Source organism: Hyperoodon ampullatus, assembly GCF_949752795.1.
Source record: "Hyperoodon ampullatus genome assembly, chromosome: 5".
In the NCBI taxonomy this organism is placed as follows: Eukaryota; Metazoa; Chordata; class Mammalia; order Artiodactyla; family Ziphiidae; genus Hyperoodon; species Hyperoodon ampullatus.
The window spans coordinates 61,406,044-61,424,954 of record NC_136918.1 but is presented as its reverse complement, the minus strand read 5'-3'; the positions used below and the strand labels follow the sequence as shown (position 1 = coordinate 61,424,954).

The 18,911-nt window shown below is 42.2% G+C and overlaps 1 protein-coding gene across 2 annotated transcripts in view; it reads right to left on the bottom strand.

Moving 5' to 3' along the window:
- Positions 1-18,911, bottom strand: part of GOLIM4 (golgi integral membrane protein 4) — a gene marked incomplete at its 5' end in the record, with an annotated part of 75,358 nt that overhangs the window by 24,260 nt on the left and 32,187 nt on the right. For both annotated transcript variants that reach the window (XM_079704210.1, XM_079704211.1), the window contains 4 exons: positions 3,193-3,343; positions 4,915-4,968; positions 6,500-6,549; positions 7,826-7,900. In XM_079704210.1, the coding sequence (XP_079560336.1) occupies positions 3,193-3,343; positions 4,915-4,968; positions 6,500-6,549; positions 7,826-7,900 (330 nt within the window). The remainder of the gene's footprint in view (positions 1-3,192; positions 3,344-4,914; positions 4,969-6,499; positions 6,550-7,825; positions 7,901-18,911) is intronic.

The window sequence follows — 18,911 nt, the reverse complement described above, 5'->3', positions numbered from 1 at the left end:
ACTTTCACTCCACTAGAGTCCCTGCTTGATCCCTGGGCACTGGCTTCGTGATTGGGTTTGGGGAGAGATCAAGAACAAGGTGGGAAATGTGGCCAGTGGTTGGGTTGTCCACCTATGTGTCATACCGGATTTTCTCAAAGGTCAAAACAGGACACTGTGGGGGCTTCCCTGGTGGCGCAGTGGTTGAGAGTCCGCCTGCCAATGCAGGGGACACGGGTTCGTGCCCCGGTCTGGGAAGATCCCACATGCCGCGGAGCGGCTGGGCCCGTGAGCTATGGCTGCTGAGCCTGCACGTCCGGAGCCTGTGCTCCGCAACAGGAGAGGCCACAACAGTGAGAGGCCCGCGTACCACACACACACAAAAAAAACAGGACACTGTGGCAATTGAAGAGGACCACAAGTGTGTCATCAGCTGGATGGGCCCTCAGTCTACACACAGGCACACATGCACTTGAAATACCCGAACTTGGCTGACTTTTAAAGGGATTCAATTTATAACCTTAATGACGGTGTCTCCTGTGCCTTTGCTGTGTGACCCTGAGCAAGTTACCTAACTTTAGCAGGCTTCAATTTCTTCACTTGTTAAATTAGACTAAATATAATGCCTACCTTGCAGGTTGTTATGAGACTTAAATAAGATACCTGTACAAAGAATTTCCCCCAGTACTGGCACATGGAAAACATTTTTTAAGTGTCAGCTATTATTATAACGATAATGGGAAGAATAATCATCTAAGTTTATATGCTATCAGCTCATAGCTATCCATATTCTAAATTCTAAACTCCCTCCTCGTGTCACAGTAATCTGCCAAAGACTACTCGGACTACACAAATCATAGGTTTGCTGTTACAGACCCGCGTCTATCACGACGCATCTATCTTTAATTTACTATCGGGGACCATAATCAAACAAACCTGCTGATGAGAAAATCACTTATCAAAGTGTCATCAAAGGCACTGTCACATTAAGTTGTTTGAAGTCTCTCTGAGAAACTTCTTCCAAAAATTAATTGATATCACAAATACCATTCTCTCTCTCTCGCCCTCTGTCTCCATCTCTGTCTCTCTCCATCGCTCCCTCACTCACCAAGGTATTGGTAGATTCTCTCTTCTGATGACAAGAGCCCTATCACTTACTGTATTTCTCCTTTTGTTCTGGGTTCCAGGAAGCTCAGACCAGGCCATCAGGCTTGAATTATCTGAGTATGCAGAACTCACAGACAAGTATCCTCCTATTTTCCATGGTTCTGATTTCTTGTTAAAATTTTACTATACATGGACTTGGTTTCAAAGAAAGGAGTAACTATAGAGTAGACACAAGATAATATGCCTTTTAGGGCTATTACTAAAATTGAATGGACTAAATTATGTAAAGCATGCCAAGGTCAGACACCTAGAAAATTTTACTTCTCACTCCTTAATAGATCTCCTTCATATCAATATAATTAAATATATTTCCTCAGCTTGGCTCAGGTTTGAAAATGCTAAACAGTGGGTCCTACAAGTCAAATGTTCTCCTTCACCACACAAAGGTGTGTAGCATCCCCAGGGTGGCAAGTGCTGTCTGCACACTGGAGTCTTCTGGTTCTCTCTTCCTTTTACCACCTTTGTAAGGGCTTTCAGTGTTTAGTCTCTTCCTTTCTCTATTTTGTTATCTTACTGACTCCTCACCACCTGGCTCACCACCAACAAGCCAAGGCCCCTACATGTCTACATCTCTTGGGTATCATCCGCTGATATCTGGCTCCATCAAGACCACCTCAACCCTTTGTAAACTGCCTCAGTGGCTATTTAACTCCCAGGTGCCTTTTTTGGAATACCTACAGACAAAGTATTCCTATTATTTTGGAATACTGTTATTAGCCTATTATTTTGGAACACTTCGAGACAAAGCATTGCAAAAAAAAAAGTAAAGAAAAGTCCAAAGGACCCTTCACACGGTTTCTTTCTATGATGACATTTTATATAAAACCAGGAAATTGTTCTTCACCCGTGTTTTTGCAAAGCACCAGGATTTCACCCGTGTTTTTGCAAAGCACCAGGATTTCACCCGTGTTTTTGCAAAGCACCAGGATTTCACCCGTGTTTTTGCAAAGCACCAGGATTTCACCCATATTTTTGCAAGCACCAGGATTTCACCCGTGTTTTTGCAAGCACCAGGATTTCACCCGTGTTTCTGCAAGCACCATGTACGTTTTTAAACCAAATCTCACACTTCAGACTTATTTAGTACCTGGATAGGTGATTGTAGAATATGCTATTGCCCTTTTCCAGAACTCACATGTACTCAGAAGTGATCTATTTTGTTCCATATTACTATGAAATTACCTGATGCTGATGCTGATGGTGGTTAATATACATTGAAGGTCTACCATGTACCAGTAACTGTTCTAGGTGCTCTGCATAATGTAATCCTCACACCAACTCTACAAGGTTGATACTTTTTATGAATATCCCGCTTTTACAAATGAGGACGGTTTACACTACACAACTTGCCTGTGGTCATATATAAACTAGTCATTGAAGAGGCCAAGATTCACCAGGGCAGTCTGACTCCAGAGCCTGAGCTTTTTGAAGCTACTATTAGGGATCAACAGGGAGTCTTTATGCCTCTGTGGAGATTTGGAAATGCATCACTGTAACTGGGGAGCACTGATGGCATTTTGTGGGTGGGGTCAGAGATGCTAAATGTCTCACAACACACTTAAAAAGAGAACTGTCTTGCCCAACATGGCCAATGTGCCCCGTTGAGAAACACTAAGTATTCTATTCTGTTTCCCTAAACAAACCCAAAGAGGTAAGTGTGAAACTTCATAAAGAAGTAAGAAGTGGGCCTCCCTGGTGGCGCAGTGGTTGAGAGTCCGCCTGCCGATGCAGGGGATACGGGTTCGTGCCCCGGTCTGGGAGGATCCCATATGCCATGGAGCGGCTGGGCCCGTGAGCCATGGCTGCTGAGCCTGCGCATCCAGAGCCTGTGCTCCGCAACGGGAGAGGCCACAACAGTGAGAGGCCCGCATACCACAAAAAAAAAAAAAAAAAAAAAAAGAAGTAAGAAGTAACTGGTAAAGGACCACAGGTAAGGTAATCAATCACCAAGCAACAAACAAAATAAAACAAAAGTCTATTGTTCTATTCAAACGTTAATATGAGTATTCATTTGCATGCACACTGACTAATTAGGTTTCCGAATACCTTTTAGCTTAGAAAGCTCTTGTTCTTTCTCTTGCTGCAGCTGCAGGTATCGCTGCTTGTGGTCATTAAATGTCCTACTGAAGTCTTCTCCTTGCCTGCGGTGTTCCTCTTCCAAGTCGCTGTGCTGTTTCTTTAGCTCCTCATGTTGACTCTGCAAAGATGAAAACTTTAGCAGGGATGTACATTCTCTAAATTATATCAGAATCTGTCTCTTGATAGCGTAGCCTTTCTCCTGCCAGAAAGTAAGCACAAATGAAGAAGTAGGCTTTGTTTTCCTCAGACTGCTTTGAATTTGTGCAGCTCCCTTCCATTTCCCTTCCATTCCAAATGAATAGTTTGGGATCATGGCCAAAAATAATTTTCTCCTGAATTTTTAAGATTAACGGGAACAACAAGAAGTTGGAAGTTTGCATGAGAGATGGAAAAGGAAGGGATTTGGGAAAATTCCCAGGGACTCAAGTTACTGTGGAAACAGGGTAAAGCTAAGGAAAAAATTACCCCTCCGTGGATACTCTAGACTGCCTCTTTCAATCTGATGTTTTCCCAGAAACATTTTTTATTTCCTTTCTTTGATTTTCAGCCTTCCTGGTAACCCAGTTTAAAGAAGGGGGGGAAAAAGACTTTTTTCCATTTGGGGGAAGTAATAAATCTATTGTTTATAGAATGATTCTTACTTATATTACTCCTGATTATAATACTGTAATCACAATCTAGATAAATTCTACAGTCTCCAAATGCTTAATGTGAAAGGGTGGTCTGCTTAATTCATGTATTGCTTTCTTGATAATAGCAAAGATGCTGGTTTCAACAAAAAGCATATGCCCTACTGATATAGGAGAAAAGACAACACCAAACAAAAAGCTGGGGGGTAGGGGATGGAGACAGTGGCGTGGTTTTTTTCCCTGCTGTGCAGGGTGGCATAATGTCTGCCGCTCACCTCTTCTGGCCTGAACAGAAATAATGCATCTCTCTCTCTCTCTTTTTTTTTAATTTTTTTTTTTTTTTTTTTTTTTTTTTTTTTTTTTTTTTGCGATACGCGGGCCTCTCACTGTTGTGGCCTCTCCCGTTGCGGAGCACAGGCTCCGGACGCGCAGGCTCAGCAGCCATGGCTCACGGACCCAGCCGCTCCACGGCATGTGGGATCTTCCCGGGCCAGGGCACGAACCCATGTCCCCCGCATCGGCAGGTGGACTCTCAACCACTGAGCCACCAGGGAAGCCCTCTCTCTCTCTCTTTTTTTCAATTTTCCCGACACAATAATGAGTTTTATCCAAGAACCAAGGAAGGAGAATCTTTAAACATATATTGTGCTCCTGCGGTAGGCAGAACACTTATTAACACATTAGTAACAGGAAGGCAGCATTTTAATACTTCTACTCCCTCCAGGGCGACTAAGATAAAAGAAAATGTCTAAGAAAAACCACTCTGAGAAATTAGATTTAAAAAACAAACAAAAATCCTTAAAGGATAGAGAACAAAATTAAAAATTGGGTGACCAGAGAGCCTGATTTATAAAAAATGTGTAATGAGCTAAATATACGTTCCTTGTAATCAGGTGATAAACATGATGGAGCATTACAATTATATATCACTTTTAGCCAGAAATGACTTTAATATACCATATCACAATACAAATCAACTTTCTGTAAACTTTCCCTGATCACTTAAGTTACTTGGTTAATCCTTTGATTCACTCATGAAGAACAACTTCAAATTACTCACCTTTAACATCTGATGTTGGACATTCAACGCGCTGTACCTGCTATTAGAATCTTGCTGTAAATTGAAAAGCAAACAGTTAACACAAAAATAACAAATTTGGCTCTTTTGCTAACCAGAGCTTAAAGGTCTTAATGGAAGGATTTCACTCATTTCACTTGTGTTAAGTGAAAATGAACTCTAAGCTCGAAACAGGACAATTCTGAGGCCATCTCTTTACTTAATAGCAGAAATGAAGTTTTCACATTCCTTTAAGTTTGCTAGACTTTAATAATGAAAAATCAGGACATGGAATTATGAAACAGCAGCTTGACAGGGCCCTTGGAGGTGATTTACTTCCACTCTCATGTTGAGAAGAAAAACTGAGGCCAGAGGCACAGGGGAACTTGTCCTGAGATGCAGCACAGCATATGGCTGATATATTGTGCCCGGTGCTCCTAAAAGGAGATAAACCAGGCCTCACAAGCTTCGCATGGCTTCCGGGAAGGGAGAGAAAAGGCACTTTCCTGCCTTGAGCCTCAGCGGGTAAGAAATTCTACATACGTGACTTTACCTCAGTTAGACTCCAACTCACAGAGTGAGAAACAGAAAGGCTAAGGAACAGGCCAGGGCAAACATTTCCTTTAGTAGCAGAGCCAGGACCAAAACTTGAGCCTACACCTATGGCTGAAGCACGCGATCCAGGAGTGTGTCTCTTTGTGCCAGTGGAGCCTCCCCAGGCTGCTGTGTTGTTCTATCTTATGTGCCCCACTCCTTGCTTTACCCGTCACTGGTACAAGCACAGCCTCAATTCTTTCTTTCTTTCATATTCTTGCAACTTCTAAAATGAACTGCATTTTTGCTTTATCATTTTATTTTATCACTTTACCATCTTAATTTGTAATAAATTACATTACAAAATGCACAACAGAACACACACAATTCTGGCTAGGGCTTTTAAAAGCAGGTAAGAGTTGAAAGCCGACAGCCTCCTAGCTATTCAAGGAACAGACTCTTCTCAGTTTTAATACCCCAAAACGCCAATGCTTTATTCAACCAATGCTTACCTATTTTTCTTAAAGTAAGAGAAAAATTTGTTTTTCTCCAGTTAATTTGGGCTTAAAAACTTTTTCAACTGCCAATATCATTTATGTATTCATTCGTTCCACAAATGTTTTTGAACATGGGAACTCTAGGCCAGGTACCATGTCAGACATTACACAGCAATGTCTATGCAAGTGACAGTAACATTGTGAAAAGGCAAATTAAAATAAATATCACATTCTATACAAAAGAGAGACTACAAATGGATAAATAAGTGAATAAAAATAATCTCTTCATGGTTGAACATTAAGGCTATTTCCAATTTATCACTATCACAGTAATGTGATAAACAAAGGAAGGTAGGTTTTAAAAGAACAGCTTTTAGGTCTTCCTCTGAGAATCTCTTGGAAAGGAGAGAGGGAGGGAGGGAGGGAAGGAGGGAGGCAGGGAAATGTACTTCAGCCCTTCAGTCCTAATGATCAACAGAGTAAAAGGTTTTGCGACTATATTTCCCCCTCTTGCAAGTTTCGTGAAATAAAAAATTAAGGGAGAAAAAAAAACTCACCCTTCCCTTATTTAGTGTTTCTTGTGCTTCTAATTTATAAACCAGAAAATCTAGAAAATACAAAATGGAGAAAATAGAGTATAAGTGAATTCACTGTGGCATTTTTAGACATCTAAAAGAACATAGGCGAACTTTACTCAGACCTAAAAAATGTTTCAGGTTTAAGACAATCTACTTGGTGACTTATATACTTTGTCTTTTAATGCTTTAGAAAGAGTTGAAAAAAAAGTTACATAATTTTCCTCTTTACCTTTAAGTTGTGAATCTTGTATCAATAAAATACACACTATAACCAACTGATTAAAAGTGCATTTAGAATATGTACTCGGTGATGAACTGTCCTTGAAATTAAGGAGAAAAAAAACATGAAGTGCACCTAAGGACAGAGATGATTTATTGCCAGCCACTAGATGGCACACGAAAATCATTCAGGACCTGAAAAGGAAATCAAGCCGTGGAAACCATCTTTAATGCTCTTAAAGCTGTATTATCCACTAGATGGCTCTATAAAATCACTCTGCTTTTGAAGACAAGGGAAATCCAAATCCTATCAAAGCATTTTAATGATCTGAAACATCTCAGTAAAACATCCCAGCCCACACTGCCCTCCTCTGTTCTCCCTCCTTCTACCTCACACAAGGTAATCAGACAGAACACCTCACTTCAATCTCAAGATTTACCAAAAAGATGAATAAATAAAAATAGAATGCAGGTAATTTCAAACCACAACCTGTATAAGCTCCATGCCTTATAGAAAAACTCTGACAAAAATCAACAGCATTGCCTAATACCTGTGCTAAATGTTAATTTTTCAAACCTAACCAATCAGTTGTGCCAATAAAGCCTTTACCACAAGATGAAAACAGGTGTATAACCTAAAAGACATTGTACAATAAGATCAATTCATTACATTCTAAATGTACATGTATACGTATATGTTTATATAACGTTTGTCATATTCTGGACAATGCATGCTGTTACCTTCCTGGATGCCTGTGGACGGAAGTTTCAGGTGTTAGTAACATACGCATTGATAATATTCAAAGAAAAACTGTGTGTTATTTCCGAAGCAATACATATAACCAATATATGAATGACCTCAAAGTGGCACCAACTGAATGAAAGATTCTAAATCTAGTCTTGAGCGGGAATTATTTTGTCGCACAATGTATAGCATGTTGCTTGGTATCTCCTTCTCCATCCACTAAATATAACTGACTTTGGGTGATCTGAAAAATTTCTTAGCAAAAAAATAGTAAAACAAGTACGTGATGCTTCAAAGAAGAGTATGATAAAAACAGAACACAAATTACATTATTTATTTACCTTCCTTCGCTTTCTTATGTTCAAGTCTTTCCTTTTGCAAGGATTTCTCTAATCTTGATCTGTGTTCATACACAACTGGAAAAAAAAAGTTAAAACTTATCTTCAAAGACTTAGAAATTCTAAGGTAAAATTAACATCAATTTTCAAAACAGGAAGACAGTTTAGAGTCCTTTCACAATTAAAATTAAAACGTATGCATTTTAAGTTCCACATTCTTGGTAAAAGATGGAAACAATAACAGGCATAATTCTGGGCTGACTCCTATGCAGTCTGCCCCTCTGTAAAACCAACACTCTGGAAGAGGCTTCCACCTTCTTGTCCTCATGCCTCTGGAACATGAGTCTGTGTGAGGTTCCAGGTCTCTTCCCGGACAAGCGTGTCGATGCTCATGACTTCAGCCAACATCTACACAGCATTTACCCTCACATCTGTGTGTCCAGCTCCCACCTCTCTCTCAGGTGCTAGGAGAGGATTTCCACCCAGATATCCCATAAGTACTGCCAAGTCAACATGAGCTGAGTGAGTCTCAGTGAAAGATGCCTGGGTGGGTGAGGAAACCTCAGCAGCATACTAAGGTTTGCTGAAAGAAGAGGTGGATTCCGCCATGTCAGGAAAAACTTAGGTAAGATAGCTACAGAGGTGAAGGAGGGAGAGACTCTCCCCACTAAAGAACCTATACAAGTGCCCACAAAGGAACAAGTCAGGTTTACATCTGCCATGGCAGGAAACCCAAGGCAAACTGAGGTCCTGCTGTAGGACCTTCCTGCACTTTACCAACCCCACCTCCCCCATCTACTCTGAAGTAGTTCGAGTTGCCTGCTGAGTGCAGGAAAGAGAGCAGATGTGTTAGGTGGAAAATAGGCAGAAGCCAATCGGGACTCTCTCCCCCACTACAGGCTTCACATCTACAGCAAACGGGAGCTGCAAGAGTGGGAAAAGCTCTACCTTTAAATGAAAAAAACTTGTATTACTACACTGGACTAGACCAGACATGATCCTTACTAAACCAAGACTGTGTTTATGGATAAAAGTTACTGAAAGATTTTTTTCTTTTTTTGATCTGAGAGAAGCTGTAAAGTAGTGAAGTCTGTCTTAGATTTCATGCAGGGACAGAAAACCCAGCTCCGCAGAGTGGTTGGAATAGGGGAGGGGAGGAGAGAACAAAGTTACGTTTCTGACGCGCCCTTTAATCCTGTTTGTTCAGCATTACGGTCACAAATGATCTCATTCCCTGCAAGCTCAGCCAAGCCTGTCACTTGGTTCTTTTACCAACCCTAGCTCCCCATGACTGCCTAAGATACAATTCAATCACCAGTCACTGACTGTCCGTCCAGTGCATACAACTGCCCGACACTGCTGGCCGCCTAAAGTTGCCATGGTCGCAGCAACTCCCCTCCCTGACATCGGCTTGTTGCTGCTGGACCCCCTGCCCCGTCCCTCCCACCGCCCCTTCCCCACTGCCACCCCTGCCAGTTACCAGCTATCTCTGTCCTCCTTCCAACACGCCCATCATCTCCAGGGTCCTTCCCCTTCTCCCAACACTGCATCCCTCATCTTGGTGTCCCATAGAAACCTGCCATTCCCAGGGCTCCATCTACGACTCCCGCAGCCCCCAGCTCTCCTCACACCTCTGCTAACATCTCAGTCCAGAACTCCTAGAAGGCCTGCCACCAGCCAAACTGGTATGGTGTCGTCCCCTGATGGCATGCCTGCTCCAAACTCATCTTTCCCCTCAATTCAGCCTCCCACTAGTCATCGAAATAATGACCTGCTCCATTCCCTTTCTCCACTTGGGTTCCTATTCTATTCACCAGATGATCCCTCCCCCTCCCCCAGTGCTATTATTACAAAGGGATCTAATCTAACTCCACAATTATTGAGCTGCTGTGATGTACCTGGCACCATATTATGAGTAGAAATGCAAAATGAATAGACATGGGCCTTGGCCTCAAGAAGCTCTAGGCCGACACAGGAGATAAATTAGGTAATTTTAAATAATTAGAGCTAAATGCATTTGGCATAATAAAAGCCCAGTGAAAGAGAGGGGTGAGCTCTGGATGGGAGAGGAGTGAGGGGAGATTCTCAGAGGCGACAATCTCTTGGCTGGCTTTGGGAGTGAAGAACAGTTTGGTAGATGGGAGCACCAAAGGAGAAAGGCACTGCTGGAAGACATCATAGGGACAAAGACACAGAGGTGTTGAAATTGTACTAAAGCCAGCTGTGCTCCAAAAAGCTTGGTTCCAAATCCATTGTTGAGAAATTAGACTTTTTTCAACCACATAGGTGTACAGTATATAAGTCTATCGGCCAATTCCTCAAAGCCTATTAAAACCAAGAGGTTCCTTGGTACTAACACTACCATCTTGAATGACATTTGGAACGAGGGAGGGAAAACAAAGACTAGAGCTGGGGAACCTCACCAAGCCAGACCAAGAACTGCCTGCCCATAGTCTGAGAATTTCCGTCAGGTAGTGGAGGCTCACAGGGGAACAGATAAATTACGGTGTTATCATGATATACACAGGCAAGAACAGGATGCCATGGGAACACCTAAGCTCCCCAGCTGGAAGGAAAAACACTCCCTCATCTCCAATCCACTGGCCACAGTTCCCACGGTCTGGGAAGAAGGCCACAGGAACATAAACATGCCGGGTAACAGGGAATCTGGGTGCACTCATTGGACATATTACAGACAATTTCGGCAAGCATGTACATCACTTTCAAAGAAGGGTCAACAGGCAAAGTCGTCAAGATCTTGCTCTAATGGAGTCAAAAGTGGCAGCAGGGGTCCTGAGTCTAGGGGGCTCCTGAAGGGAGGTCAGGACCATTACGGGGAGACAATCCAGCCTAGCAACACCCAAGATAACAACAACAACAAAACCCAGCAGCAGCACAGCCAAGAAAACATATGTGGGGGACCACTCCCCACCATCCCCTGCCACCTCAGACTCTAGAGGTTAACTCTTATCATGGAAGGGTAAGGATGGCGGCAAACGCTGTAGTTACAACTTATAATCCTGTGAAATTCTTCCTGACTTAATAAAATATGGCAGCAGTCACTCAACATCACGTGGCACTTGGTGACGGCGGAACGCTTACCTTTGGTTTAGGCAGCAGAAAACTCATCTGCAGGATTTCATCTTCGATAAGGGTGGAGGGTCCACTAGATTCCACCTAGCAGAGAGGGGGTGTGGGGACTGGGGTGAGGAGCGCTCTATGTGGGGGGCAGGGGAGACGGTGCTCCGTGCTTTACTCTCTTCCCTGCGATTCAGCCAGGAGGTTAATGTGCCACCGGCTGGTCCAAAGTCCCCACCGACCAAACCGTCTTTGAGAGTTGTATGTATAATGGGGATTTACACATTCGACATCTTAAGAGCAGCGTGTCTCAAGAGCTAGAAGATCCTAGGATACACAGTTAGGAACTTTCCTAAATCACCAAAAGAGATGCTATACAATGTCCACAAAGAGGAGAGCATGTTTATGGATTACAGTCCACATCCAAAGGTCTTGGGAAATCTGAGACTATTCACAAATCCATAAGATGGCATCACTCATAGCATGACCTAAGGCATGAATAATGTGCTTTTGCAAATTGTGAGGAACTGTGAGGTAACTGTACTATTAATGTTATCTTACTCAGAACTGGTCATTACGACAGCCACCAGCTTCTAGTCCTGATATATAACCTAAGAATTCAGAAATGGTTTGAGGGTTGAGAACATCACCGAGGAGGAAGGTGAGAGAATGGAGCAGCAGTGACTGACGGAAAGCTGGAGAAGTGCTCAGAAAAAGGAAAAAAAAAAAAAAAAAAAAAACCCAAACCAAAAAGGAACCTTGAACTATAGGCTGAGGAAACCACGTTAGGTAAAGGAAAGTGAGAGTAAAAATTAACCCTTAGAATTGGAAACTCTAGAAGGAATGGGAGAAGGAAAGAGGCAGGCGGTACGTAAAGGTCGAGAGCACAGACTCTGGTGTCTGGGTCAAGTCCCAGATCCATTCCTTATGGGGAGAGTTGCTGAATTCTTTGTGCTTCAGTTTCCTTATATGGTACATGGGAATAAAAACAGTGCCCATCCCTTTGGGTGGATGTCAGGGCTAAATGAGTTAATTGACGTGAAGTGCTTCAAACACGGCAGGGCACAGAGTAAATGCCAGAAAAATACTAAAATATTTTTTCAGCTATCTGTGATGGCTTCCAAGTGCCAGAGGATGAATCAGGTGATTCCCTGAGCTCTTTCAACCCTACAATTAAGTCTAATAATAACAAAGTAATACACATATACATTGAGAGAGAGACTTGAAACAACAATGAAATACTGATCTCAGTTTCCTGTTACTTAAAAAAAAATTCCCTTAAAAAGGGAGGAGGGTTGTGAATAATCATTCTAATAACTTATTAAAAATTATAAGCCTATCTTCTAATAAAAATTGAAGAACAGCAAAATGGACCAGATAGAATCTTTGTGTTCTTGTGGCTCTTGTAGAAAATTTCCCTATCAATTAAACACACACACACACACACACACACACACACACACACACAACCCTTAATTCTTTAGCATGCATTCTCCAGGCTTTGGGGCTGGTGATTTATCTAGATAGGTTTACTGTTTTGCTTAGAAGGAGGATTGCTAATCAATCCCTGTCACCTATCTCTTTTTCTATTTATACTCTGAAGTCAAGGGCATCAGTCAAGATGAAACCAAACTGCTAGAACCTTTGCAACAAAAAAGGTATATAATTAATATTCTCAAAGCACCCATCAGGTTCAAGAAAAAATAAGTATAAAAATAATGGTTCAATCTCGGCATTCAAGATCGTTAATGCAGACCAACACTACAACAGGGACAGGATGTGAATCATAAGAACTCGTGAGAGAAAGATGAAAACCCACAATACTCCTCATCTCCCCTGCTTACTGACAAGGAGTTTAATATTTTCCATGCAGTCAAGGGTGGAAAGAGTTTTTATTCCCCCTTAACTCACTCAAGAGTTTAAAAATATGCCAGCTTCCGACAGCAGTTTTCCACTTTAACTCTGACTTCCATCCGAAAGGCACAGAGAAATTAGGTGCATGAATCCATTAAGGGGTAAAATATATATCTATGACATTTCATCTATGACAAACTGCTCCAATTCAGAATTAGAAAACAACAGTTTAAAATGAGACAGAAGGGCTTCCCTGGTGGCGCAGTGGTTGAGAGTCTGCCTGCCAATGCAGGGGACATGGGTTCGAGCCCTGGTCTGGGAAGATCCCACATGCCGCAGAGCAACTGGGCCCATGAGCCACAACTACTGAGCCTGCATTTCTGGAGCCTGTGCTCCGCAACGAGAGAGGCCGCGACAGTGAGAGGCCCGCGCACCGCGATGAAGAGTGGCCCCCGCTCACCACAACTAGAGAAAGCCCTCGCACAGAAATGAAGACCCAACACAGCCAAATAAATTAATTAATTAATTAAAAAAAAATAAAATAAATAAAATAAAATGAGACAGAAAACACTGCTAAGTGTTTTAACACCTCAAGCCAAGAGAGGGCAAGGTTTCTTTGGCAGAAGCAACGGCCTGTGAAATTTTGCTTTCAGTCCCGACGACAACACAGGGTTTTATCTTTATTTAAAAAAAACACACAACCGAGTCTTGGTATGAAAGGCACACAATTCAACTTGTGAAAACACTGATTTGCGAGTACCTTTATCATTTTACAGGTGATAAAAATTAAAATGAACAAATTTGTGTTTTGATAATTGTGGCTGAAGATACTTAAGTAGGAGAGCAAGAGTGATGACAAAAAAGGAAAATAAATTGAAATCACTATAGTTCTCAGAAGATAATACTCTTGAGGTTTTGCTTTATTTTGGTTTTTTAGGCCTAAAATCGTAGATATTTATTATGTCTTTACGAACAGTTCTCAACTGTGGTTCGAACTGGCCAGAAGTAGGCTGGAGGCCAGCCACTTGCCCACCCACCTCCTCCGCTGCACAATGAGCTGGTAATTAACATGAAGACAACGTCATAGATACAGTTTTCCATTATCTTTCCTTCCTTCTTTCATCATTTCACCTCATAAGAAGTCTGAGAAAGAAGACCAAAGACCTTCTTAGAAAACAACCCACATAAAACAAGTAAAAAGACAAAAGAAGGGGGACACCTATTGCCATTTTGAGGATCACACCGGATCCCCCTGCAGCCCCCGTGAGTGGGCAAAGGCGCCCCTAAGGCTCTTCTTTGGTGTCTCCACCCTGCTCTTTACACAAAGTCTGCCCCATCCTCCTGACTCATGGAGCGTTTTTCTCACAGGTGACTCCTAAACCATTAAGTCCAGCTTTGGCTTCTCACCCCGTTCTGGTTTTACAACTTCCAGTACAATTCAACCTTTCCAGTCTGCTCGACCATTGATGGCTGAATTGAATTATGGTTAGTTCCCTTGGTCACACTGCAGGCCTGTGGGCAAAACCTCCCAATGGCTTCCCGTCACGCCTTGAGCAAAACCCACAGCCCTCACGAGGCTTCACCCCGTCGTCCATCCTGCGCCAGCCACAGCGGCCTCCTCAGTATTCCCCGAACATGCGAGGCGAGCTCTCACGTCAGCACCTCACACTGCCTCTTCCTGGCAGCCCCGGTGCTCCTCCCCCAGGCATCTGTGCGACTAGCTCCCTCACTGCCCTCAGATCTTGACTAGAAAGACACCTTCTCATTAGATCCTTTCCTGGACAACCTAAGACGGCCACCTGCTTCCCACCCTCAACACTTCCAGGCTCCCTCCCCACTTCATTTTTCTCCTTAGTCCTTAACTCTTTCTACTAAATGTTTTACTTTTGGGGGCCTTATTTATTGCCTTTCTATCTCATTAGAATATAAGCTCAGTCAGGGCAAGAATTTCTGGTTTGATTTATTTCAGTGTTGTATCCCTGGTACAGTGAGTTACAGGCATTCAACAGATAATGAATGCATGAATGGATGAATGAATGAACTATGTGTACCATGAAGGCTGGGATGGGCTAGCTCCTCTTTCCTTCTCTTCTATATTCCCAGCCCTCACTACCACTTCAGTTCCAATCCCCCAGCTCCTCATATCTAGTGGTATTCAATAATACTTGAGAAATAAATGAATGCATTTAGAAGATATTTCATTCTCTTCCTCATTTGCCTGCCATCCTTTAAGTGCCAGCATTTTTAACTGAATTTCCGTATTTGTTGGCTCATTAGTACTCACATAGCCCAGAGAATAGACAGATAACAGAATAGAGATTAAATATAAATTTATCTGTTGATGTATAGGCTCATAAGATTAGCATTAGTTAAATCACAGCCCTGAAATATAGAAGTTTTCAGAATGCTGAGAGAAAAAAAGGACAGTCTGATTAGCTATTTTTCTACTTCATGGCAATTGCTGTATTTTTTTTTTTTTTGCGGTACGCGGGCCTCTCACTGTTGTGACCTCTCCCGTTGTGGAGCACAGGCTCCGGACGCGCGGGCTCAGCGGCCATGGCTCACGGGCCCAGCCGCTCCTCGGCATGTGGGATCTTCCCGGACCGGAGCAAGAACCCGTGTCCCCTGCATCGGCAGGCAGACTCCCAACCACTGTGCCACCAGGGAAGCCCCTGCTGTATTTTTTTTTTTTTTTTACTGCACAATAAAGTTCCTATAATAGTTCACAAAGTGTCTATTTTTAAGTTTGCTAATGCATACAGTTTATAAAGTCATTTAAATGGATTTTACCCATGATTTGAATTGGTGCCTAACTGCCTTTCTTATTTTGGATAAAACTATACGAAGGCTTTCCCTCATGACACTATCTAATTGAGATTTGGCTTTTTCAAGCAAGTATTATATTAGCTGACTTAAGATACATGTCTTCACACAAGTCTTCTTCTTGGCATTCTTTCAAGTGGTGAGCTACTAATAATCATTCTTGTCATTAGAGGAAATCTATTCACTCCTCATGAAATAATTCTACTCTTAGCTGCTCAGAGCTATCATAGCACCAGCAGTATTCCAGGCCCCTTGGGAGACACTCAGGTACAGGCATTACTCTTATAAAAAGCTTCTAATCAACAAATTTGGGTTGTGAGAGGAGGCTAAGTCAGTTAAAACAGTAAGAAGACAATTAGAGATCACCAAAGGTTAGGTAAGCCAGGATGACAGAATGGCCTGCTGAGCCAGCAGATTTTTACATATAATCTCTTGGTAAGCTAAGAGAAAAATTATCCTCCTGTCCCATGAAAATACGGGACTGAACAAAGTAAAAGTTACATACTCAAAGGCATTAATAAGTACATATGTGTATATATTAGAAACTTATGAATTCACAATAATAGAAGTAAAAGTTATTCTAAAATCAGATGTATATAAGTAGACCCTCTAGAGTAACATGCTTATCTAGCAATCAGATTTCAGCTGGACTGCATCACAGCATTTCAAGAAATAATGCATGAGAGAGAGGATTAGGTTTCTGTTCACCCAAAACTGATGCAATGGTATATAAGAATGCTCTTCAGATGGGCTAAAATAGGCAAAAGCACATTGGTTCTATAGTGGAACTAAGAATTTATGCATAAACTTTTCAAAATCGATGTGCTTGAACCAAACATAACAGACATTTAATTTTCTTAAGTTATCTGATTTCTTCATGGAAACCTGCCTCTATGGACACTTCAAGTAATGCCAGCATCTTTGCTGGCATTTTTTAGAGAAAAACCTAAAATCCAGGACTCAAGTATCAATGCTGTTGTATAAACCTGTATCGCAGAGAATACACACAACTCAGGGAGCATGAGCTGGGCTGCAACTGGCTTCTCCTTCAAACCAATGAAGCAGTACACAAGCAACCCCATTTTCATCCAAACTGCCAGTGTCAAGTTTTCACTTCAAAATGTGAAGGTATGCAACATATCTTGGAAAAGGCTTCATAAAAAACCTGGCTTATAAAGAGATACTATGTAAGGCCTCTTCTCTATTGCATCCTGAATATTACATTCTACAAATCAAACAAATATTCACTGAGCATTTATTATATGCCAGGCATTGTTCTGATATTTGAGAATATATTGTGAGCACAACAGTAGAAAATATTGCCTTTGGGGAACTCATATTCTGCAGTAAGATGTAAATGATAAACATAATTAAGAGTACACTAGAAGTTAGTGAATGCCACGGGGAGAAAAGAACGGAGTATAAGAGATTGGAGTTGTGGGAAGGATGGATCAGGTTTCACTTTTAAATAGGGTGGTCAAGACAGGATTCACTGAGAAGGAGACGTTTGAGCCAACACTTGAAAAACGTGGTGAAGGAGTTAGTACTACAGATGCCTCAGGGCAAGTGTTCCAGATAGAAAGAACAGGAAGTGCAAAAGCCCTACAGTGCAACCATACCTGGGATGTTCTAAGAAAAGCAGCGAGGCCAGAATAACTGAGGCAGAGTGAGCCTAGGTCAAAGGGTGAAGGTGGGGAAGGGGGCAGATGGCGATGGGTCTTGTAGGACCTCATGAAGACTTGGCTTTTACTCTGAGAGAAATGGGGAGCCACTGGAGCGTTTTGAGCAGGAACATGTGATGTTAATTTATATTTTAAAATAATGATCACTCTGACCACATGGGTGCAAGATGCAAGCTGGAAAGCTAGTTAGTAGCAGGCATCTGCAGTCACGCAAGCCCGAGTATAACGGGAGAATAGGACCGTGTGCAAGCTGCAGCTGATTCTGAATTTAAACTGAAGGTAAAACCAGTGCATGTAATCAGCTGAGATGGGGAAGGCCACCGTGGACTAGGTTTATGAGGAAGATCGGGAGTAAGACTTCATTGACTACAGAGTGATTTACTCAGCCTGCAGGAGACAATCTGGATTCCATTTGTGTGGATTTTTCCTTCCAATGGAGGAGAATAACCCAGACAGTGGACAGAGAACATGTAAGAGCACTGAGGCAAAACCAAAATCAACCTGTTTGTAGTATTCCTCAAACTTCCCTGAAAATAAGAGTAACCTGGAGTGCTTGTTCATCACACAGATTCCTGGGGCCCCACTGGAAGCTACTGAATCAGAATTTCCAGGGAAGAGCCTTGATAATCTGAATATTTAGCAAGTGTGCCTCGAACCCACCCAACTCCTCCTCCCCATGACCTTTCAAAAGGGGGGTTCTGGAAACACTCTGTTTAGCACAGAGTCGACAGAAAGGTAGGTAATCAGGGAGGGGAGAGAATGAATGGGATAGGGCTACAAGTGACTTGATCAGATCTGCGTAGAGAAAATAACTTTATGGGTAGTACGGAAGACGAAGTAGAGCATCTGAGAGACAGCAGAGGGTGATGGATCAGTTAAGAGGTCACCTCAATGACTTCCATATTGCCCCAATATAAGATGATCTCCAGTTTTGCCAATAAGATAATCCAATTTAAAAAAACGTTGATTTCTTTTCCAACAGGAATCTACAAAATTTTAGAGAAGTGAAAATGAGTGCGGAGTGAAAAAGAATATGAACAAACACTTAAGGATATCCTAATGGTGGTTAACTATTTGAAAAAGTGGTCAGCTGGGTTAAGTCATCAGGGAAATCAAGTTAAAATCATAACGTAATACCACTATTCTCCCATCAAAATGACTAAAATAAAAAAGACAGAAAGTACCGAGCTGGCAAGAATATGGAGAAAGGCGCCCTCCTACCTTGTTGATGGGTGTGGAGCTTGGTACAACCACTTCAGAAACCTGTTTGCCATCACCCGTTGGAGCTGATGAGGGGTATCCTGTGTGGTCTATAATCCCACTCCCACATAGGTACCCAAGCAAATGCTGGCATGCAGTCACCAGAAGTCACCGAGGAGACTCGGAAGAACGAGACTCTCCACAACCCTCCCCAACTGGAAACAACAGAAACATCTATCACCGGAGAATGGATAAGGTGTGGCTGTTCATAAAATGAAATACCACTCAGCAGTGTGGGGAAACCGAATGAAGCAACACGTGAGTTTCACAAACATAATGTTGAGACAAGAAGCCAGACAGCAAAGTGGCGCTTACTGAATGAGTCTACTTACAGAAATTTCAAAAATAAGCGAAACTAGTCCATGGCGAGAGGAGGAAGGACCTGTTCACAC